The sequence below is a fragment of the Seriola dumerili genome, unplaced genomic scaffold (genome assembly GCF_002260705.1).
Source record: "Seriola dumerili isolate Sdu_G_001 unplaced genomic scaffold, Sdu_1.0 BDQW01000449.1, whole genome shotgun sequence".
Taxonomy (NCBI): Eukaryota; Metazoa; Chordata; class Actinopteri; order Carangiformes; family Carangidae; genus Seriola; species Seriola dumerili.
This window is the reverse complement of record NW_019174704.1, coordinates 4933423-4957013: the sequence shown is the minus strand read 5'-3', so window position 1 is coordinate 4957013 and position 23591 is coordinate 4933423. Positions and strand designations below refer to the sequence as shown.

The following is a 23591-nucleotide window of genomic DNA, read 5'->3' as shown; positions in this document are numbered from 1 at the left end:
TAAAAGAGTCATAATAGAGTTTGCAGCTGCACCATGGTGGATATTTGCACGCTCATCTGATTTTTAAATTATGTAGTGACAGTTCATTTCTTTCTTCTTTCAGCCAAGTTTCCTTGGTCTAGGTGGTGCTATCCCCCAGTTAAACACCATCACTCAGGATGAGGAATTATGTGTTGTGTTGTGTGAAACCAGTAATCATGAGCAATGACCTTTGTTGGATTGGTGGTCTAGTTGTGAGCGTGAGTGGAATGTTGGTGCCCCTAAAAGACCAACTGCTTATCCTAATGGGATTGTAATGAGGAAGTATGGTTTGGCCCAACACAGCTGATGGTGATAATACAGCAGTCCGTCTTCAGTTACAAAAATATAAAGCTACATGTCAGAAACCTCCACTCTGACTAATGTTTCAAAGCACAAGTAAACAGAGTTGTCCAATGCTGTTTTTTCCATTCAGAAATACTGTATCCACACATTCAAATTATGTCTCTTTTATAACTGGAAATATAAATTCAGACTTTTATTTCCTCTTGATTTCACTACTTTACCTCACTCTCCTCTAGTATCGGTTATAAAACTGTCTCATTTGCAGGTTATGACCACAGCTACCAGGCTCCCAACAGGCACCAAGAAAAGAAACCACATTACCCCATTTTCAGCTTTGCTGCACAGGCTCCCTAGGATTGATTTATTGATCACCTACAAAGCAGTGCACGGTTTATCCCCAGCTACATTCCACATTTTTGTCCATATACTCATGAACGTCGCTCCTCTCTCATCCCCCTTTGCTGTCAGAGGCCCTGAAGCCGTTATATTACCAGCCTTTTATATCATCATTTGAAACCTGTTTTTGTAAACTTGCATTTTACTCACCTGCTCATTTTATGTATTTTTATTTATTTCTATAGTTTTCCTTTTCACTTTTAAAAAAAATAAATAAATAATGATCGTTTGTTGCCTACACTTAAAAATAAAAATCTCTATCTCAGTAAAGTATTTTTGTTCAGGATTTGGTGTGTTAATGAACACATTATCACTGTGGTCATCTCCGTTTTCTGTGTTTTTACTTTTCTTTTCTTTTTTTTTGCTGTGTCCATATCGCTTCACTGTGACTTGTAACAATATGTGTGGAGGGGTGTAAATCCATGATATTTACAGTGCACCTCACTTCCTGTGTTTTTCTTTTCATAACACTTGTCCGCTCCTTCCCAGATGTCCGGCTGGATACTTTGGCCCACGATGCTTACAGACTGAACCACGGCGGTTGGTCATGCCCAATCCAAGTATGTTCACTTGATATGAGCAGCTGAGAACAGAGACACAGTTGTCACTGGATTACCTCTGTGGACTCCTGCTGCCCCGTCCCCAGTTCTTTTCCTCTTTCTCCTCCTCTTTCTCCTTCTCAGGTCAACACGCAATGAGCTGTGCACTACACCATGTACACGGTGGTGTCATCCATGGGAACACTCTGCTTCTGCTGTCCGTAGTTGTGCTGTTGTTCTAATTCTGTGTCTCTCTGCCTCTCTTTCTCCCTCCCTACCCCCCACCCTCCCTCCTCACTTTTCCTTACGCATACTCTCCTTTTCACTCCACCCTTTCCCTCTCTCCCTCTTTCTGTTTTCTTCCTCTTTCTCACTCATCCACCACCCATCTCGTCCCTCTCTTCCTGTGGCTTTGTTTCTTTCCATCAGGTGTCCAAATGACTTTACTGGTGATCGCTGTCAAACCTACGTTATGGCCAGTTTCTACCGTATGTCAATTTCCTCTTCTGTCACTCTGTCAGACTGTCCTTGTGTCATGCGTGCATGCTGGGTGTAGAAAAGACTGCATTCATTTCCTGTTATTACCTAATAGTTGTGTCTGTACCTCCTCTGATGACTCATTCACAAGCTGGCATAGTTTAGTGGAGTCTGTTGCTGTGTTTGTTCTGCATGTGATAGTGTGTGCCCTTTAGTGCATGTGTACTCCCAGAATACAAGCTTCTAGTGAACCTGATAGCAACAAATAGTGGGTGAATTTAGTTGCTTTGTGGAGGTAGATTTGCACACAGTCAGCTGCATGTACCAACACTGTCTAAAGGGAGCAGTTACTAATACCTTAACTTTGGCTCACTTACTGATGATGCTTGTTTATGCAATTTGCAACAAACACCAGCATGTGTGTATGATTTATTATAGCTGATCCATGGATGGAAAGGCAGGCCTGAACAATTAGCATTAACAAATAGGCATGACAGATAATTCACTCTGTTAGGTGGTGCACCAGCTTCACACAAAAAACACAATCTTTTGAGGGCCACTTGAAACGATCTGATTAGCTAAAGCTCATACTTTCTTCATAAATATTGTTATGAACTTGTATATGAATCATTTTAACAGCTAGTATGTAGATCACACATGAGCCAACATGACGAAATTCCACTTAGCCACTGTTTTTAAAGATAATTGTAATAGATAATTAAGGATTCCCCAAAGGTCTAATCATTTACAGCAAAAGTTTTAAATGCTACTGTTCTCACTTGCTGGGTCACAGTTGCTTTAAACTACAATATACATGCACTTACAAGCTAGACATGGAATCACCTCAAGCTGTTAAATAAAAGATGTCGGTTTTTTTTTTTGACTTGCACACTGAACATTGTTAAGTCCACACTAGAACATTCAGCAAATTGCATTTGTTGTTAACACACATTGCTTCAGATGCAGCAACAAAATGGTGCTCTCACAGCAGATTTCCTGCGAGTAGAGTTCACATGCTATACTAGTGTGCCGTGTCAAACATCTTTGCTAGCCTGGGGTAAGAGAAGTCAACCCTGCACCACCCTACACGGCAACATCAGCAAACACATCCATCAACAGCAGATTTATACCGAGATTAAACGAAGGTTTGTGGAGAACTACTTGATCGGCTTGATAGATCTTGCCCTTCAGGTTTTTCACTTTGAAAACCATCCACGCGCTCTGGAATTACGTTTATTCTGATTATTCACTTGTTACTGCAGTCTTAATTATTCACACCTCAGTGTCACCTGTTGGTTGATTACTTCTAAAGTGTCTCAAGTGCTATTGAAAGTAGTGAGTGACCTGAGATTAATGGAACATAAACAACAGAGATTTCACATAGCTTGGACTTGGTTCTCTGAGGAAAACATATACAAAGTTAAAGATACTGTATAATAATATAGAATAATATAATAATATAGAATAATTCATGTCGGTATAACAATAGCAAAGAATCCTCTGCTGTCCTACTGCATGTTAGTCAGCTTCATGTGTTCACAAGCTCATGTGGTTACAATTCAACATCGCATTACAGTTATAAAGTCACTGCATCTGCTTTTGGAGTTGAGTCTCATCCTGTAATCTGACTTGTAGAGCTTACACATACACATACTGTTTGTTGTATGTTGGCTCAAAGTACAATGCGAAAAACCCCCTTCTTAACTACGAGTAATTTCATCTCGCATTAAGTTGTAATGCACTGTGCTGAAATTACTTGCTTTTTTGGCAGAGTAGACAGTGGTGTGTGGGAGCTCTTTTTCCTGCACTCACTCCTGCATTTCTGCATTCTGTATAACTTCAGCGCAGCTGTGCGACTGCATCAAGGACAGCATTTATTTCCAGTTCTCATCTAGCCACACGAACAAAGACCAAGCTTTGATTACTTGGTTTACATGCTTGTATGTTAAAATCAAAGGCCTGGCTATTTGTAGTCAAGAAATCAAATTTAAAAGTGAAGGAGAGTGAAAACAGTGCCATTTAATGAAACCAATGGGGGCGACAAGATGTATTCATACATGTTAACGTTCTAAACTTAATTAAAAGCCTTCATTTCAAATAGAGAATATTAAGCCCACGTGTAGGATGTAATATTGTTCTTTTGCATATAGCTGTTAACCTCTTGGAGTTTCAAAAATGCAGATCCACAGTAGAAATCAGGAGCCAGCATGATAGATGTGTTAAATGTCGACTTTAAAGTGAGCATTACAGCTACACCATAAGGTTTTTTTTGTGTTTTTTTTTTTTCAACGCTACACAACAGCTATTAATGGCTTCTCGAATATTTCACATTTTCTACTCTCAATTAAGGAGAATACATCAAATTTTCTCTCAAAGAGCAGGCACATGTGTGCACACACGTCCATTCCATACTCACAGACCCGCCTCCTGGAGGGGCGCCTCCCATCCCCAGGAGATACCAAAGAGAAGGAGGATGGCTTCAGCTCCTCAGCCATAAGGGTTTGGCTTAACAAGAGCATGTTGTCATAAGAACAGCTGGGACTCGCTTCAACCCAAGTAAAGCAAGTGAGCTGCCAGAGATATGGATTCAGCTGGTTGGTGCAGCCTCCCTATGGCCTCACTTTGCTATATAATAGGAAGTCCAACTATAATTCTTCTTATTCAGTTATTCAGTGTGATTAGTCAGATACTGTACACAAACAAATCTTTTTTAACTTGCCTGTTCATGTGATGGGCGTGTTTGGGAACTGACAGTGAGCATTTTTTAGAAGACAGAAAACTGAAAGCACAGGTAATCTCAGTGGATGACGCATATTTTCCTGATACAGTAGTAATAATTAAGTTTCTATGCACCTAATATGTCCTATTTCCATTAGGAGATTTTGTTTGTCATGTAACGAAGTAGCGCCTTCTGCAAACCTGAAACCACTATCACTATCAAAAGCAACAATAACACTGGACTGTGTTGAGACATACAGTACATACAACATCCAGAGCCGAACTCCAGAACTGTTGTAGCTTGATTACAATATATTCTATATATATATATATACATGTATATATATGTAAATCCAAAAATGTGTGAACAACTGTAGTTGTGTAGTCATCTAGGTTTGCGTAGTGTGGTTTGAAGTGTGTGTTGCATGCTGTAAGCGTGTTCTGGTGTCTCGTCTTTGATGTTACTGACCTTGTCGTTCTGACAATAACTGACAATTGTATGTTGTCTCAGTTGCTGTAATGCCTATTTTTGTTTGCTCCACTACATGTTAGAAGGTGCCACTTTCTTAATCTGGTCTTTTTTTTCCTTTTTTTTTTTTCTTTTCTTCCAACTGTCAACCCTCTGCACTGGCAGAGCATCTTGGGATTGAATTTATGGGTATGGAACAATCCATTTTGATTCTCAGTCCTAGCATAGCTCCTAAATAGACGTCCTTCGTTTTGACATGCTCCCGTTTCGTCTGTGGTGTGAACTTTAAATCATATCGTCCCTCAATTAACCGATCGATCTCTCGACCAATCATACCATAACTCATTAGAATGACAAACCCCTCAGTCACTGCAACTGATCCTCCATCAAGCATCATTAACATGGATGTAATGACCTGCACCTCTCATACGTGTGTGATGGAAAAGTAGAACTATTAACTAAGTTTAACTGAGCATACTTTCCTTTTTCTACTGATTTTTTTTCCCCCCTCATCCCATCTGTAACAAGCATGATATATCATGTTTGTATCTACCAGATGTCTTTCCTCAATTCTCAACTCTACCTGTCTGATCCCTTTAGTCTCATGCTTTTAGTGTTTGTCTTGATATGCCATCTTTCTTTTTATTTATGTGTGATCGTGTCCATATTTCTTGCACCCTGTCGTTAGTATAGCTGAAATGTAACTTTGAAGTATAAAATATAGTATCTGTTTTACTGGTTTGAATTATCCTTCCAGGAGTAGATGCTGTGATGTGAGCATGCAATGCTATATTTAGAAACTACAGTCATGTTTTCCTTCTTTCTGCCGCTATTTCCATCCATCTTGCTTTCTGCTACCTTTTCCAGAAAAGTGCTTTAGCGGTTGAGAGTGTAAAATAAAGGCTAGAGGCGTCTTTTCAGAGATCATGTTATTATACAAGTGCATTTCTGTCCTGGACCATGAGGACATTGTGCTGCTACACCAACAGCAGTATCATTTCCTCCGTTGAAAAATCATAATCAGTAGCTAAAACAATATTGGTAAAATATTACATTTAGTTTGCTGCTATAAATAAACTCACTTCAGTGATTTATTTATGGCATCAGAAACTTGACACAAACTGGCAGGTCGATGTAAAATGGCTGCTGGTGAATGAAAGGAGGAAACCTCAGATGGAAGTAGTTGTACAAATTCAATTCTTTCTTGTTACATTATTTATCAGGGACCACACTACCTCTTAGCTCCATCATTTTCCCCTGGGGAAACCAAGAGTCTACCTCAACCTCACAGAAGCTCTTCTCTAGAAAAGGCATCAGCATCAGTCAAGATTTCTCCAGTTTCATATTTAATGATATTTCATTTGAAAATTCACTTATTTCATGAATTACTGTAACATAAAATCATTGAGCTTACTAAATCCCTGAGTAGATGAAGACATCTGCACCATGATAGGATGAGTAATACAACATTAGAGTCAAAGAATCATATCAAACACGGCACATTTCCAATTCACACGCATTCCATTGCATTGATGCAATACTGCACAGTTTGCAGCTTCTAATGATCATCAATTATAAGCCTCAACCATTATGATATCATATATGATTTGAAGTTACTCAGATGATTTTTAGAGAAATACAGTTGCTTAATAGATTAGTCTAACTACTGCTGAGCCCCTGCCCCCACCTACGCCGCCTTACTGCAGCACAGGGAGCAACGGCATCTGTTGTATTTGTGATTATGCGAGAGGAGAGGCTTGACTGTGAAGTGAGTTGTCAGGGAAGGGAAGATGACGCTTCATACTGCTCAGGATTTAGTCCAAAAAAAAAAAGAAAGAAATGTAGATGTACAGTGAAAAAGTGGGAACGTTTACCTTCAAGAGACTGATTTTTTTTCCTGTTATTTCTCTCACTGTGCACTGTGTGTGTGTGTGTGTGTGTGTGTGTGTGTGTGTGTGTGTGTGTGCGTGTGTCTGTGCGTGTGTCTGTGCGTGCGTGCGTGTGCATGCGTCTGTGTATTTGTGGGTGTGATGTTGACAGAGGCAGAGGAACTCTACCAGAAGAGAGTCCTGACAATCACGGGTATTTGTGTGGCTCTGTTGGTGGTGGGCATCGTGTGTGTGGTTGCCTACTGTAAAACCAAGTAAGTCCTGCTGATAAATGGATCAGCTCTTGATTTTTGAACATCTAGACTTTGCTTTCAGATTTCTATTACCACCTGCATTTTTATTGAAAATAACATTGTAGTGTAAACTGAAGCTGCCTGTATGGTGCAGTATAGGTGGGTCTAATAGGTTCTTGTGTTTACTGTCTTAAAATGTGGTCTTTCTATATTATTAGACATATTTATAGGTTTAACAGTTAATCTAGTTGTTGCATCAAGTAATAAAACATAATGTTAAATCACTGCTTATGCATGTATTCAAGTTAACCACAATAATAAGAGAGAGAGTGACCGATATTTGTTCAACAGGAAACAAAGAAAGAAGATGCACAATCATCTGCGACAAAACATGTGTCCAGAACATCCCAATCGTAACCTAGCTAACGGACCCAATCACCCAGGACCAGGCCCAGAGGAAATCCCCATGGCAGATGTGAGTTTCTGAAAGTATTTGTGACGTTATTAATGTATACGCACACAGATGTACACCAAATGGTTTAAAGCTTCTCCTTTTTTCACAATTGTCCATCTGCCAAATCCATTATTCTTTTTTTTCTTTTTTTTTTGGCCTGACACAGTACATATCAAAGAATGTCCCTGCAACTGAACGAGTCATACGGCCTGCAACAGAGGGATCCTTCCCTGCCAGCCATGCCTCTTCCAGATCTCACAACTCTTCCACACGAGCCCATTCATCGACTCACAGGTAAGAATGCACCATGCCGTGTTTTTCCCTGTCACATGTAGCTCAGAGGATATTCAGCTCTATCGTTTTATACAGATACGGAATCACACAGAAAGCGATTTGGTTAATTGGTTAAACACCAAGTCTCTGGAAGCAGTTGCGTCAATTGTCAAGCTTCCTTTTTCAAAAGTGAAGCACACTGGGACAAGCTGGGGTGTGTGCATGTTAACACTTTTTTAACTTTTTTATTTGTCAGACATGAGGAACGGACATGGAGCCTGGAACACTCTGACAGTATCCTTTCTGACTCGCCGGGAATGATGTCATCATCTGTGGGGACCAGTAAATGCAGCAGTCCTGCGTGCATGGAGGCGCGGGCACGGCGCGCTGCACACTGTGGTTACTCTGACCCCCATCGGCCGGGCCTACAGTATGGGGACTCCTTCGACTCGCTGGGAGACTCTCCGCACAGCGACAGGTGGGAAACAGGCCTGCGTGGCTGATATGGCTCTGGGTTTGTCATGAACATTTTGAGAAGTTTCCTCTCTCTGCTGGTTCTCTCTCAGCCTCGAGAGGCCAGTCAGGGCACTCTGAGAGACTCAGTGGAAACTGACACTCAGCAGGCATGATGATGAAATACGCTAAGGTAGGCAAGAGTGAGAAACAGTGCTTATTTCAATGGGAACTCTGTGCATACAGCTACTGTAACGTTATTCTCTGGCCAGGATGTAATTCTGATTGGCAAAAGTGTTCCCTTTAATTTTCTTTAAGGAACAATGTGACATTTTGGGGAATGCATGTTTGCCATCTTGCCCAGAGTCACATAAGAAAATATTGATTTCATCTCTGCATCACAGAGACAGGTCTAGGGTGTGTTTAGCTTTGCTTAGCACAAAGAGTAGAGGCAGAAAGAAGCAGTTAGCTAGCTCTGTCAGAGGTGAAGAAATATGACTTTCAACAACTCCAAAGCCATCTATTTATCCTGCACCTATTTCTGTACTGAAGGCTCAGAGATATCAATCTTCTCAAGTGATCTGGGCAGGATGGCAAACAAGCACATTTCCCAAAAATGTTGCACTGTTGTTTTAACATGAACTAGAAGTTGACAGCTCAATTGATTCACTAAATAATGTGCTTTCAGGTCTTCCCCATGCTCTCTATTTCAGTAGTACTCAATGTCATGCATGACCTGAATCTGAAGTTGCTTTTTTAAGTACCTAAGATACACTCACTGGTTTTGTTATAGCGTCCAATAGTGACCCCCAAATCCCAGAATGCTCTCACTACTTACCGCTGATGTTATGAATTCCAACACAGTTCACAGCTGAGTGTCCATCACTCATTAGCAGTGAGCTGTGTGGAAATCTTGGGCTATGAGAGCAGGATTGGTTCCAGTAGTAAAATTACATGTTACATGTTATACAAGCATCAACACAGCCCCCTAAAAAAAGTTAGTCAGGTGTTTTCAGCAATAGCACACATATTTTTTGAAGGAAGGGAATGATGGCCAAGTTCGGTAGAGCAAGCCTGTCTTTGCCGAAGACTCTGTGTTTAAGCTTTGAAAAAAAAAACAATGCTAAAGGTTGCGATACATGAGGACAACCTGCCCTTCTCTTTCATATAATAGGCCCTCATTTTGTTTAAAATTGACTGAATCACTATTGACCTTAATGTCTTCCTTCATGGAACACTGATTGTGCTCATCATCAGCTGATCAATGTGAGATGGGTCACCATTAGAAACGGCACTGTACGATGATGAAGAAAGGAAGAAAAAATGCCCAGCGAAACCACATAAGATCAGTAGATAGGCTGGTATTATATTCAGACGTTAACATCTCACAAAGCAGATATGTTTCAATGAGATTAGCTTTTAACGAAGAAAACACATGGTCACATTCTCATTCTCACACAAGTGACATTACACAAGTAACTGAACTCTTGCTCAGGGTTGTCATAGAAAACAATTCTTTGTGCAAGTGCGGGTCACATGTATGTAGTACATGTAACAAAGTGAAAATAGAAACAAATCTGTGTCAAACACATAATAGTTCCGTTTATTGAAAAAGGTGTGCACTTCAGAAGCAACCAGTGGATCAGTGTGAACACTGATCTCAGACAATCTGCAACAAAGATGCACAAGGGTGAACCAACTAATGCCTCTTATGACTTTTGCCTGAACATGTTTTTAGTACATAACATTCAGGATTGCCAGACACACAATCAGGACCGGATGTAGAGTTAACGTAACACATTAACAACTTGTGGAGCTGAAGTTGTGCTCGATACATGGCTGGCTTTTTCTGCAAGAAGCATACTTGAGGTGTTTAATATGCAAATCAGCACGTGTACAGCTTCACACAAACAAGTGAGCCAAAATGAAAACAATCATTCCAAAAGCCTCCAGTGATTTATTGTTCTTATCTTAAAAAAAATATTTTAAGACCTCTACAACTGCCTTCATGATTGATAGTGTCAACTCTAATGTGATATAAATCACAAGAACAAGACACAGGACTACTGAATGTGCTATGCAGTGTTGATAATAGTTCTCTGAATAAATGTATTTATTTAACTCAAATAACCAGGGCCTAAAAAATTGTCAAAAACTAACTAGACAATATACACCTTGCTCTTTTGTGTTCTAAGATACTTACGAACTCTTAAGATATCAAGAATACCAGCATACAGTGAAGCAAGCATGTTTGCATGAATAGGGGTTTGGCGACTGAGTTGTTTTGCAGAGCCAGATTGCATAACCAACATCCCCTCAGAGTCTTCCCAGGTAACAAACGCCTCTTCCATCATGGCGACAGCTTCTGCATCAGCTGAATCAGCAGTGTTGTGGGAATATCTCAGGCTTGTGTCTCACACGGTCTGTTGTAGTTTCCTAAAGGCAATAAACAGACATTCCAAACACTCAGACCCACAATGATTCACTATCAGTGAAAGTTGCCATTGAAGTTTCCTTTGAAAGTTATTGGCATTGATGTTTTGTTGGTTTATGATTATGGTATTATGACTGTTGAAAAACTTGTGTCTTTACATCTGTGATGATACCCATGAGTTTATGTTTTAACAATCGAAATTGTGCCCACATGTTCAGGACACATGTTTGAACAAGGCTTCCTAGAGTAACAACCACAGTTAATATGCGAGTTGATAGCAGTTCATTAAAAACTAAAACGGGGGTGAAGGGCATTGCAACATAACATAACTCAATAGCTGACAGTATATTATACAGAGGTAAGCATGAGTGGTAATCAGCATATACACTAACATGCTAAAAAAGATAAAGTCGCCAATGTGTTGCTAAAAAGTGGTAGAGTAAATATTAGTTCAAAGAAAAGCCAGACTTTAAAAAGTCTGTTTTTAAAAGTGTTGTAAAGTAGGACACTGGGTTGGGTTGTTGGGCTGGTTGGTCCAGAGCCTAGGGGTTCTGAGGAAGACATTTTAGCTGCTCCAGCTGCTCCTGCCTGAGGACCTCAGGCTGGGCTTTGACATAAACTAGATGAAAGCTCAGATATAGCCAGGTGATTGTAAAAGAAACACATAATGTTAAAATTGGTTATTCAAATTAAGTTTATATGAGATTTTAGCACCAGTATCAATGGGTATAACAATAATAATTCGCTTTTGCAAATTATCAGCATCAACCACTGTTATGTTTATATATTAGAATCACCCAAGAATGTTAACAAAGCAAGTGGATCTGGGATAGATCCCTGTGGGACACCACAGGAAGTTTTTGCCAATGTTGACAATAAATTTTGCATTACTGCCCTTCACTTCTGAAGAAGTGAAGGGCAATATAGTAACACAAAATGACCAACTACAGTATTTTAGATTCTCTGCTGCAAAAGTTTCATGAAAGTAAAATGTAATCTTACCAAGTGAATTCAATTTGGGAAAAACCGTACTCTCAGTACAATGAAAGAACTTAAAATCATGAAGAATTTTCTTAAACAGATAATCACTGTGACTAAAAGTCAGTTGGGAAAGATACCTATCTTACAGCAGTTCAGCTCAAGTGAAAATCTAAGCTAAATCCATGTATGGAAAATGCCTTTTTCCACCTTTTTATGGCACGGAAGGTCGAATGTCCATTCAGTCAACAGATTACCTATGAAACATTCAAACTGTTTTTTGTGCATTCCCTTTCTTTCTCTCTGTTTTTGCTGTTCTCTACTTAATTATTTCCTCCCCTCTGTATTTACCACAGATATGTGTCAGCCCTGACGACACCAGCCCGCCTCTCGCCAGTGGATTTCCATTACTCATTGCCCCCGCAGGTGCCTACCTTCCAGATCACATCCCCCAATGCCAGCCATGCCATGTCTCTCCCTCCTGCTGTCCACAACCCCTACCCTCTGGAGGATGACCAGCCTCTCCTGCGCCGCTACCAGGTGCCCCTACACGATGCCCAGTGCCAGGAGCCCTACCGGCAGCAGCGTCGTACCTATCTAAATGACAGCAGGGGAAGCCTGCCCTCCAGCCCCTACCGGCTGGCTGAGGACGAAGACTATGAGACCACCCAGGAGTATCTCTCCTCTCGGGAGCAACCAAAGAGAAGTGGGTCCAGTGGAACTGGTAGCCGACGCTGGCGGAGATCCAGACTGAATGGCCACGTGGCCCCACGTGGATACGAGGCATCTCGGGACTATGGGTCTCGAAGCTGCCTAACAGATAGTGAGTCAGAGGAGGACGGCGAGAGCACGCCCTTCCTCAGTATGCAGAACATGAATGCCGAGCCCTCCACCATCTACAGGCCGGTGGACAGTCGGACTTCTCACTCATCGGGGCGGCACAGTGGGCATGGGAACATGCATACAAGACTGACACACTCACGCTCCAAACCGGACAATACACCCCATTAAAGAGTGAAAATGAACCAACAAAAATCAATATAGTATAGACCTGCATCTATAAGAAATATTTTTATTTTATATAACTGACAGATATTCTAAACAAATGAAATATTTATTTTCATTTTAGCAAAAGTTGTCTACTAGTTAACAGCAAAGACTTTTTTATAGGGAAAACTCTATTTATATGTACATTTTGATTTACAGCATAAAAAGATGTGCCAGTTTTTTCACAACGTAAAAAATAGAGTAATATTGTGGTGCCTTTTGCTGTATGCCGATGCCAGAGGGCCAGTGGAGGTTTTTGTAGCCTTTCTTATATGGACGCCTCATTTTTTATACACGTTTATGTTTTTTTTCCTCTCTGGTTTCCTGTTTTACTTTCTTTCCAAGTTGCATTCTTTGAGGAGTCTAGCCCCACTGGAACATAACCCCTTCCATATCACGCAATATAAACCACTACAACATAAAGTGTATGTTTACATTAATATGATTTGCCTGTAGGGTTTATGATTTGAGAATTAATAGAACGCCTGATAAATACAATGTAAATCCTTTATGCCCTCTGACTAATGTCTACCAAGAGAAAGAGCGAGGGAAAGAGAGAGAGAGAGAGAGAGAAAATGTGTGTGTGCCCGTGTGTGTGCATGTGTAAATGCCTCTGTGCGTGCGTGTGTGTGCGCGCGTGTCAGTTTGCTTGCATGTATTTGTGATTGTTAGATGAATTTCATTGTTTGTTGTGGTGACATGAAATGTGTGGGTCTACTGGTGTCTCAGCAGAGCTGACAGAAGAGTCTCTCAGAGGTTCACGGAATAGTGCTTTATCAGAACAGTGACCCCCAGTGTAGGTGGACAGGTAAGGCTGCTGTAGGGTTGTATGTTATGCAGGTCATTGCTTGATGTGTTTACAGCTATTCTGCCCCCTTTCCCAGCCTGCCCCAGTTAAGTCCCTTTTATTTCTCAGCAGGTTTTCTTCATGTTAGCCTGTTATGAGGCCAACAAACACTGAGCCGCTTGGCACAGGGTGACCCCTGCCATCAGAGGTGGTGGCAAAACAAAAAGATTGCATCTGTTTTCACTCAACTCCGACCCTAATCCCATGCCTCATCATCCTTCTGTGTCCATTCTGTTTTTGTGGCTCGTGTAAAAAGGCCACACAGTGTCTCAGGATTTCCACATGCCCCACCCCACCCCCACCTCCCACCCCCCCGCTTCCACCTAAATCTCCGTCTTCACCCTCTTCCTCTACTTAAGGTCTACCTAAGACTAAGGTTCTCAGATGATGAGGTCCTAAATGTTAACATACAGTCTACCAGTTCCCTGAACACTCCCATACAGAGAGAAGGAAAGTCAAGTGGAAGCAGCTCAGTGGAGAAGAGTACAGAACATACTAGACAATATAAATGAAATAGCTGTGAAACTTTGGAGGATCATACAATGCAAAAATATGCAAACTTTCTATTTTGCTGTTTGATTACATCATTTTCTAAGAGGTGACTGTAGTGTGTTGTGTGTGAAAAAACTATGTGATGCCTATAGTGTAGAATGAAATAATGTGATATAAATGCATATTTACATGAGTTATTTTTAAAGCCATTATGCAGCCATCTATCAAGTTGTCAGCCTTTCTTGTTCACTTACTCATGTCCATTGAATGACTGTGTCCATGAATGATTTCATCACTTGGTTTAGACCGCTCCACTTTACATGCACACTCCCAAGTAATGTCAAATAGCATCCAAATAGTGTTTCCTCCAATAGTACTGTGTACTGCTTTGTCTTGTTGACAGATCTTGTCATTTCAAATTTAGTCCGTAAATGATAATACTTTTAAAAGTAAACAAAATCATTTAAGCCCTCTGTCCTCCGCTGAAGGAAAAGTAAATATTTAAAAGATAATTCAAGAAATGTCAAACCCATTACAAGTGACTCAGTGAGAGAGGACAGTTGATGATGTTTCATCGCTGTTGGTATGTTTCTACTCCTCGTTAAAAAAAAAAAAAAACAACTGAATGCTGAATTATCACATGGTTATTGGTTAAAAAACTCTTAAAAAGATTGATCTGCAATTCTATCTCTTATATGGTAAATGCACAGTGGTATTGTTATAGAGAATGGTCCTTGGTCACACCTCACTTGCAGATATTTCAGAATTTCTCACCTCTGGGTCTAATTTTTTATGTCTGAAAAATGCAAAAGACAGTGCTCCTCTAGTTTAAATGTGATACTCCCTTCACTTTGCCAGTCCTCTCACCCAATTGAGATGCTACCAGGCACGTCTTGCCAGTCTCTTCTGTTTAATTTTATGACCCCCCCCCCCCACCCACACACACACACACACACACACACACACTCATGTGGGTTGAGAGGTAGCCGGGAGTCACACCACACACTCCACCTCACCCCCTCTTCATCCACCACCCCCACCTGACCCCACCCTCGCTTGAAATGTTTGAACACCTCTCCTCTGCATGTCCTTGTGGTCAAGGTTAGATGGGTGCATGGTAAAAAAGCAGCAGACAATTCTTTTCCAGTCAGTGAAAGTGTATTTCATTTAACATTCAGCAATAAAAAAGAACCTTTCCCCATGTCATTCCTGAAATATGCTAGAAAAAAAAAGAAAAACAATGCGAGATTGTCATAGATTGTAAAATAAAATGAAAACTGAATCCACCTGTTCATATGAGAAAATAAATCTTTATTCATATCATTTTACGATGTAGTTATTTCTGTAGAAAGCTGTGCTCTGCATTTTGATTCATCATTTATCTGGGCTTAAGGTTGGACTCATCTGGCACAATGTACACAATACACAGTGTGTCTCAGGAGTACACACATAAAATCTGATTGTGAAATAGGATCTATTTAATATGGTAATCTGGGGGTTATAAAATATAACAAAGCTATTTTAGATGGTAGTTCTACTCTCAGGAGTGACAACTCATACTTAAATGGCAGACACACATAAAAGCACACATCCTGCATGAGAGCTGAACACTGTAAAATTATATAACTGTTTTAAAAGGAAAACACACGAGGCTATCCTCAAATGAAGAGGAAAAATCTTAGTTGATTAAGTGTTCCTGAATTGAATCTACATCTTTATGATCATCCATCCTCAGATGACTTCAATTATGCAGATGGATGTTATAATGACCACTTAAAAACCAAAGCATATTTGATAAATATTTCAAAATTGCCCACTGCATATTGAAAAAAAAAATCTTGAATGGCAAATTGTCAATTGATCAATCAAACTGATTCGATAGAGCTGCTTTGTCCAGCAGATTTTGAAAACTTTAAGAATAGCTCTTCCCTTTTCACTGTGTGTAGATATTCCAATGGTTTAGTTTAGCTGATGCATTAGCATCAATACACCACTAGATGGTGTCACAGCAGCAAGATTCTTAAACCATCACAACCAGAAGTGTTCAACCTTTGCAAGATGTGATTGCTTTGTATCCAGTTGTATTTTCGCATTTAATAGAAATGCACCATATAGATATGACAGTGGTGTTTATGGGAGACCGTTGGTAGTGAAACTGAACAAGGCTGACTGAACATTTACTTCTGATGCATCATAGCAAATATGTGATATTAATACTGGCAAAATTCCTCCAGTTTTAAAAGACAGTTCATTATTTTTGTGCGCTTCATAAGTGCAGTAGAAATGTAATGTTTTCATATTAAACATTACATTAACTGTTATTTTTAATAGTTTATTCATGCTGTATTTCAAGTGGAAATCCATCAAACACAATTTTAATTTTCACTTGTCAAAATATGTTTTGGCTCAAATTGGTATTTCTCTGTGGTGGAGAAGATGGGGAAAGGCAAACATCACTAAGTGAAAACATGAACATAAAAATCAACTGAATTCGTGAAATTATTTTCTCATCGCACTTATCACAGGAAGAATGATGTTCAAAGTAAAGTCTAATTCGGCTGCAAATCCAAACTTATCCTCACCTCTCCTTTTATTATACTTCACTATATCTTTCAGGAGTGAGAAACCATCCCATTCAATGAATTTTGCCCACATTTATTTACACAATGAACACAGATGCTTCTGTGAACATCCAATCATGCTCTGTGGCGGGTATTAAAATGAGCTGAGCAGGCCCAGTTTATTCTGCTTTTGTATCAAGACGACAAGATGAAAATATCTAAGTGACTTTGAAAAGGGCTTCACTGTAAGGTCATGAGTTGGCAGGAGCTTCAGTCACAAAGTCTTTCTATAAAAACAGTGACTAAAGTGACATCTGCATTTAGAACTACAGGAAAGACATCAGTAAATGGGGTCGGATATATATTGCGGTCGTTAGAACACGTTTGATGACCGTGATGCTCGAGCATTAGTGCGATGTGCAAGGAGAGAAACAGAAAAGCAAGTCTTCCTCAGGTGACCGAGATTGTCAATGCAGGATGTGGTCAGACTGTCAGCAAGAACAGTTTGTCGAAAACTGCATAGAGAGGGATATCATAGTGGGGCTGGAGTGTATAAACCCCTCATTACAAAGATGAAAGCACATTTGAGAGTTCAGTGGTGCAAAAACCATCAGCCCTGATCTACAGAGATGTGGGAAAAGAAAAGTGATACGGTCAGATGAGTCATCCTTCACCATATTCTGTCTACACCAAGAGAGTGGTACAGGCTTGAATGCTTGACCCCAACAGAGGGGGGATCTGGTGGCTCTATTATGATGTGGGGGGCATTTTGCTGGCATGGTTTGGGTCCACATGTTTTTTTTAGAGGGAAGGGTCACTGCAATTCAATACAAAGCTGTTCTGAATGATCCCCTTTATCCTGTAATGACACATTTCTATCCTGATGGGAGTGGTCTCTTGCAGGACGACGATGCCCCAATCCATAGGACACGAGGGGGTCACTGAATGGTTTGATGAGTATCAAAATGATGATGTCATTACTATGCTATGGCTTGTTGCGGTCACCAGATCTCAACCCAGTTAAACAACTATGGGAGATTTTGAAGCGACGTGTTGGACAGCGCTCTCCACCTCCATCGTCAGAACATCAAATGATTGAATATCTGTCAGAAGAATGGTGTTCATCCCTCCAGTAGAGTTCCAGAGACTTGTAGGAGCATGAAGCTGTTCTGGTGGCATGTGGAGGCCCAACACCTTACTAAGACACTTCATGTTGGTTTTTCCTTTAATTTTTCACCCGTATGTATATGAATACCTATGATTTAGTTTGTCCATTAAAAGTCCTGCAGACATTGGTTAGACTGTGAGACTCAGGTTTAATAAATCAACACTCAGGGTCAGGTTAAAAAGTATGCTTTCCCAGGGAAAAACATGACATGACATACTGTAGGTTTACTGATTTATTTCTTTATTTCAGAAGCAAAGGATCAGGCCCAGACAGTGAATGACTGAGACAGACAAATTACCTTTTTTAAAATTTATTTGTAGCTGTTGCTGTTGTGTTTCTGTCTCCCACTGGGTGATGCTGTTTTCTCTGCATTTAAATTGAAATCCTTTATTTCTTGTCCCTGACTAACAGGTTCCTCATCTGTTTCAGTTCATTTACCTGACAGTGACTCAGCCCATTCAAATGGGACCGTAATACCAAAACATGCTGTGTACAGGTTTAACAGACCACAAGAGAAGAAAGACACAGAAGACATTAATGAAGAGATGTTGATTTTAATGAAAATATGTTTTTGTTTACAAATGCAGAGTTGTATATAAAGGAATAAGAAGTTATAAAAACACCAGTAAAAGCATAGTCTTTAACTGGCAGAAGGATCATATATAGAAATCATTCTTTTTTTTACACATATATTTAAAATATAAAACACAATTGGCCCAAAGTGAGACTTAAGTCCCAAAAGCTACTTTATAACAAATAAACATAGGTCTGATTGTTTGCAGCTATTCATTTCACTGTATTGACCTCTCCAAAAATAACATAGCAACATTTGTGCAGCAGTCATAAGACACAATATACTCTTCATGGAAATCAAACAAATAAACAGGCTGGAGAAAAAGCAGTACCCACTCTACTTTCATTAACATGGCAGCAAAAACATCAGGAGTACAATACAGCTGCCCTCAGGCAGCCTGCTTTAGGAGATTCGCCTGGGTGTCTTGCAAGATTATTGCTTCCTTTGGTGACGTTTTGGAGTTTTTCCCAGATCCCCTGTGTTGAAAATAGAACATGTAAATATGGATAAATCTGCCATAAATATGCCAGACCTAGAGACCTCCTGTGTACTGTTACCAAAATGAATGTTTTGATTTTGGGGCATGCAGAGATACAAGAAGAGGAACACATGTTGTCTCCTGGAGCAGGCTCTTACCTTTCCTCCACATCTTGTATTGTGTCAGGAAGGGGTGAGCCAAGTGTTTCTGGAAGAAATACTGCAGCCACCCCACTGAGGATCGGAGCTCCTCCATAGATTACACCTGGTAGCCAAGGTATGTAGTCCCCCGTGAGGAGCACCATAGGAGCCACCATGGCTCCTATACGAGCCATCATGGACACCCAGCCCATGCCATTCTGACTGAGAGAGAAAACGTACAACGATTACATGCCACAAAGAGGCATAAGAACCATTTAAATCACTGATTGGAGCATAAAACAGAGGAAGATGGTTATTCAGTGGATTCAATACAAAAAGCAAGTACATTAAGGTCAGAGGGTTTAAAGTTACTATTTAAGTGAACATTTAAATGGTTGAACATGGTTTACTTTTTGGTGTCACAACTCAGCTCTGGAGTTTCCAGAGAACGGTATAATAAACAAAGACATGAGGTCAGCAGCACTTCTGTTTGTCAGTGAGCAAATAATGGTCAGGCTTAGTCAAATTAAACAAACACATAGTAAGTGAGCAATGCGACAATGCAATTGTGATGTCATTCACAAAACGGATTTCACAGAACACAGTTTGTCAGACCATGATGACCTGTTGCTGATAGTAGACCCTGAGTAAATCCATGAACATGAACCTCACGGATGTTTCTAATACCTTACTGAGCCTCTATTTCGATGACGTCATCAGGCTATGAAAAAACATACTTGTTAATAAACAAGCATAAGTAACGAAGCCGTCACTGATCTGTTACTGTTTAGCACTCATGTCATATGGGATTAGAAGGTGATCCTGTTTGACACTGTTAATCTTTATCTCTGGCTGTATGTAACAACATACACACCACACAGCCCGTCTTTGTTGCAGTTTGCAATCAACTACTGTGCTGGTGGATTTTATTAGTTGCTACCTGTGATTTCTGCTCAACACAAAATAGACCAAAGTATGTCAAAATATAAACTGCAGTTCTCCTGGAGTTGCAGTCCAATTGTTGTAATTGCACTCAATATTCTGAATAATTAAGACGAGCCAGGCTCCAGACGTCTGTATTATTGTCCCGCAGCTCTATGTGTTTATCAGGCTAATATATGTCCAGCAGAGAAACCCTCATCTGGCTCATTCATAAACAGAGATGAGTTCAGATTCACTCAATAGAAGCAGGAATAAACATGTGAACTACATTTCCTCGACAAATTTACTTACCGAATGATGGTTGGATACAGTTCTCCAGAGTAAAGGTAACAGCAGTTGAAGGACGCAGCAAGGCAACCTTTGCCCAAGACAGCCAGACAGGTGCGTACAGTCTGTTTATCTGCACAGAGGTGGAGTATGTAGTGTATGATGTGGTATGTACACACTGAATGTGCAACACCCAGCCGTTACATGTGTGCATGTGTTCAAACATACCATAAGGTACCAGCACGTTGATCAAAATAGTGACTCCAGCCGCAATGAGAGCACCGCATTGTGACGGACGCCGTCCGATAAAACTCATAGACACAGTTACGACAACTTTAGCAGGGATGTCAACAGCTCCAAAGATCACTTGGATTAAGTAGATGTCCACCCCGAACTTTTGCAGATCCATAGCAAGACCATAGTAGGCAAAGCTGGTTGATAACCTAAGCACAAAAAGAACATGCATGGTATCATCGCAATTTCATAGATGGTTGCTTAAAACATGTTGTTGAGTTTTTGTACATGATGAGCTGGAAACGTACCAGACAGCACTGAGGCAGACTGTCATTGTCCTCATTGTGGGTGTGCGGAACAGATCCAGGACCGAGTAGGAGCCTTGAGAACAGGACATCTCTTTCTTCATGGACTCCTGCAGCATCTATGCATAAAGAACCAGTTCTCTCAATTCAAATGTATTCTAAACACGGATAGATGGTGCAATTACATACACACACACACACACACACACACACACACACACACACACACACACACACACCATGTTTTCTTACTTTAATGTCAATTTTTTCTCCCTCTTCATGGCGTCCGTTAAATTTGGCCACACTTTTAAGGTTCTTGATGGCTTGCTCAGACTTATTACTCAGGACTAACCATCTTGAAGATTCGTGAAACCACCTGTATGAGATTTGTGTTTATTAACCGGTAGTTGTAGTTGTAACACTGACTTCACAGGTCAATACTCGGCATCTCACCATGAAAAGAGGAAGAAGACGTAGAAGGGCAATGACACAGCGAGGGTTAACCACCTCCAGTCCCGGATGAAGTAGGCTATTACTGCCAGGATCAACTGTCCCACCGTGTAACAGTAACCGGTTATTGTCCCCACCACAGTCCGCACACGCGTGGGGATCCACTCCACAACTTGAAATGAAAGAATCACATATTTGATAATATTTCGTTTGATAAATACCTCACTATCATCACAATATATTGGGATGAGCGTCGGGCCCGTTGACTTCATCCTTTTAACTCCAAATAACCAAAGTGCAATTATCAAATCTGGCTCTACTGAACAATACTTCACATTTAGCATTCATGCTGCATCCAGTTAATTTACTTACTGAGCGAGAAGGTGTTGAGTCCCAGGCCAGAAAGAGCCATGCCACAACCAAACCGGAACAAGCAGAAGAGGGGGAGGGAGTTGGAGAAAGCAGCACATGTTCCTGCCACTGCCATCAGCAGGTTAGAGATGAGCAGAAGGATGCGTCGACCATATCTTGGAGCCAGGGAGGTTTGCAAAGAGTGAGGTCAGTGAGGCCAGAACGCTGTATATCATGTTATTTGACTTGCTGAATAACATATATATATAAACAAGTTACAAATTTGCACAGCGCTACACGAAGAAGAGGCAAGTTTTCATTTAAAGATGAGTTAAAATGGGTTTAAAGTTAAATGTTACCTGTCTGACAGACCTCCAAAGACAAGAGCTCCCACAAGCACACCGCCCATGTAGATTGTTTGTCCCATTTGTTTCAGAGAGCGCATGTCACACACCAAATGCCACTGACAAAAAGATTTGCTCAAATTAAAAAACATGACAAGACACCAACAAGAAAAAAAAAAAAAAAAAAAAAAAAGGACTGAAAAATGCAGCCGTACCTCAGATATGATCGTTGAGCTCATCTCAGTCATGTTATAGGACCATCCATCCGTGCACCCCTGCAGGTCAACATCCAAACCATCCTGAGTGTCTCCCAGCTCCCCTGAAGTGGAGGTCCCGTTGTTAACCAGGAGGTGCCACTGTGGAGCAACGTAACGCTGGCACCTCTCCGGCCTCCCTGCCTGGTCCACAGGCACTGTGATCAGCAGCGTTTCCTCGGGACTCAGCTGGGACTGAGAGAGGTTTGTGTGCGCGCTGCAGTAGTGAGACGGCACTGCAGCCACAAAGTTCTGCAGCAGGTTATGACTGGCCATCATCAGGACAGGTATGCATAGGAGGGTCACATGCAGGATCTGGAAGCGTCCTGTGCTGCCCACCTGCTCTAGGAGGTCACCAAACGCCATAGTTTTGCACAGAAGGTGACTTAATGGTAATGGCTCTAGATCCTGATGTTGGTAGGTTCCTTTAAAATACTTAGACGTGTAAAAAGGAATATATTGCTCTAGCACCTGTGGAAATATTGACGAAAACATCGGTTGATGACAAACCACTGACTATGTTTGTCTTACTGTATGAAATTAAAGGTGTCAATGATAAATATACTTACCAACTGAATTATTCTTCTCTCATTGCATAAAATATGTACAAAATCCAATGAGAATGGTGGCTCCCAAAGTGCAGCACCTTCATTAAAACAACAATGACATTATGCTCAAATAAAATCCTGGCAGAGTGCTCCAGAGAGGGTCTTTTAAAAAAGCCCCCCAAAAAATCCAAAAGAAGTAAAAGTGGTCTTGTTGCTGCAGCGTGTCAAAGTGTGTAATCGCCTCTCAAATTCCAACGGCTTTTCTGCACTTTGGATTATTAGAAGTGCAATGTAACCTCTTGAGGTATTAGCAGGTCATTCACTGAACACTGAGGTAGAATGCTGAGTCCTTGCTGTGTAGGAACAATGTTTGGTTGAAGGGTGTCAGTGCGAGTAACCTCCAGCATCAAGAGTGGGCATAGAACTGTGCTCAGCTCTTTTCCCCCTTTGCACTGAGACACACTCCCTGCCCTTTATTGGTTACTTAATCTGTGTGTATATGTGTAACTGAGTGTGTTTGCGCATGTGCAGAGCAGTGCATACACATGTGAGGTCAACCAAATAATTTTGGTTTTATTAGTGTTTTCGTGTCATTTTCTCTCATTGTTTTTGTAGTTGTTCCCTTATTGATTTGTTCAAAAGTCGCCATGGAGATTGGTTCACTGGGTTAAAGGTAAACAAGATTAAGCCAATTAGAAAAAAGAAAAACAAGAAGTAAGTTTTTGGCACAAATTGCAAAAGATGCTGATAAATATTCAACTATATAAATGCACTTCAACACCGTGACCTTCTCTCATCCTCACTTCATGTTATTCAACACAGTTTGGAGTCAATGAGTGACAGTGTGGTGACCGTCCGCTCAACAACAGTTTGACAGTCACGTTATGCTGACTGAGAGTTATCAGAACTGCCGCACTACTCCCCAAAGTTTGTATTTTGTCGTAATGATTAG

At 40.7% G+C, this 23591-nt stretch overlaps 2 protein-coding genes across 4 annotated transcripts in view; one reads left to right on the top strand and one right to left on the bottom strand.

The window, feature by feature from the left end:
- Positions 1 to 13806, top strand: part of LOC111234371 (pro-neuregulin-2, membrane-bound isoform-like) — a 47500-nt gene extending 33694 nt beyond the window's left edge. The window contains exons 5-11 of one of the 3 annotated variants that reach the window (XM_022762424.1): positions 1689 to 1747; positions 5089 to 5112; positions 6964 to 7066; positions 7397 to 7520; positions 7666 to 7793; positions 8029 to 8250; positions 11994 to 13806. In XM_022762424.1, coding sequence (XP_022618145.1) covers positions 1689 to 1747; positions 5089 to 5112; positions 6964 to 7066; positions 7397 to 7520; positions 7666 to 7793; positions 8029 to 8250; positions 11994 to 12648 — 1315 coding nt within the window. In that variant the 3' untranslated portion in view covers positions 12649 to 13806. Of the gene's footprint in view, positions 1 to 1209; positions 1281 to 1688; positions 1748 to 5088; positions 5113 to 6963; positions 7067 to 7396; positions 7521 to 7665; positions 7794 to 8028; positions 8251 to 11993 lie in introns of all 3 variants that reach the window. The other 2 variants (XM_022762427.1, XM_022762426.1) reach the window with 2 other exon arrangements.
- Positions 13807 to 18290: 4484 nt separating this feature from the next.
- On the bottom strand, positions 18291 to 23107 carry LOC111234425 (solute carrier family 22 member 6). The gene is made up of 11 exons (XM_022762509.1): positions 22661 to 23107; positions 22053 to 22562; positions 21853 to 21956; positions 21515 to 21669; positions 21146 to 21314; positions 20945 to 21068; positions 20696 to 20811; positions 20382 to 20596; positions 20178 to 20286; positions 18963 to 19166; positions 18291 to 18802 (listed from the first exon to the last, which is right to left on the bottom strand). Exons 2-11 carry the CDS (start codon positions 22455 to 22457, stop codon positions 18715 to 18717), a joined length of 1689 nt encoding a protein of 562 aa, XP_022618230.1. The 5' UTR covers positions 22458 to 22562; positions 22661 to 23107; the 3' UTR covers positions 18291 to 18714.
- Between the last annotated feature and the right edge of the window lie 484 nt (positions 23108 to 23591).

Excerpts from the sequence above, each read along its gene's own strand:
- LOC111234425 (XM_022762509.1), bottom strand. The coding sequence starts at position 22,457 with ATGGCGTTTGGTGACCTCCTAGAGCAGGTGGGCAGCACAGGACGCTTC. Across the intron at positions 21,957-22,052 it reads GCTCAACGATCATATCTGAG|TGGCATTTGGTGTGTGACAT; the intron begins GTACGGCTGCAT and ends TCTTTTTGTCAG. Across the intron at positions 20,812-20,944 it reads GAGAAAAAATTGACATTAAA|ATGCTGCAGGAGTCCATGAA; the intron begins GTAAGAAAACAT and ends CTTTATGCATAG.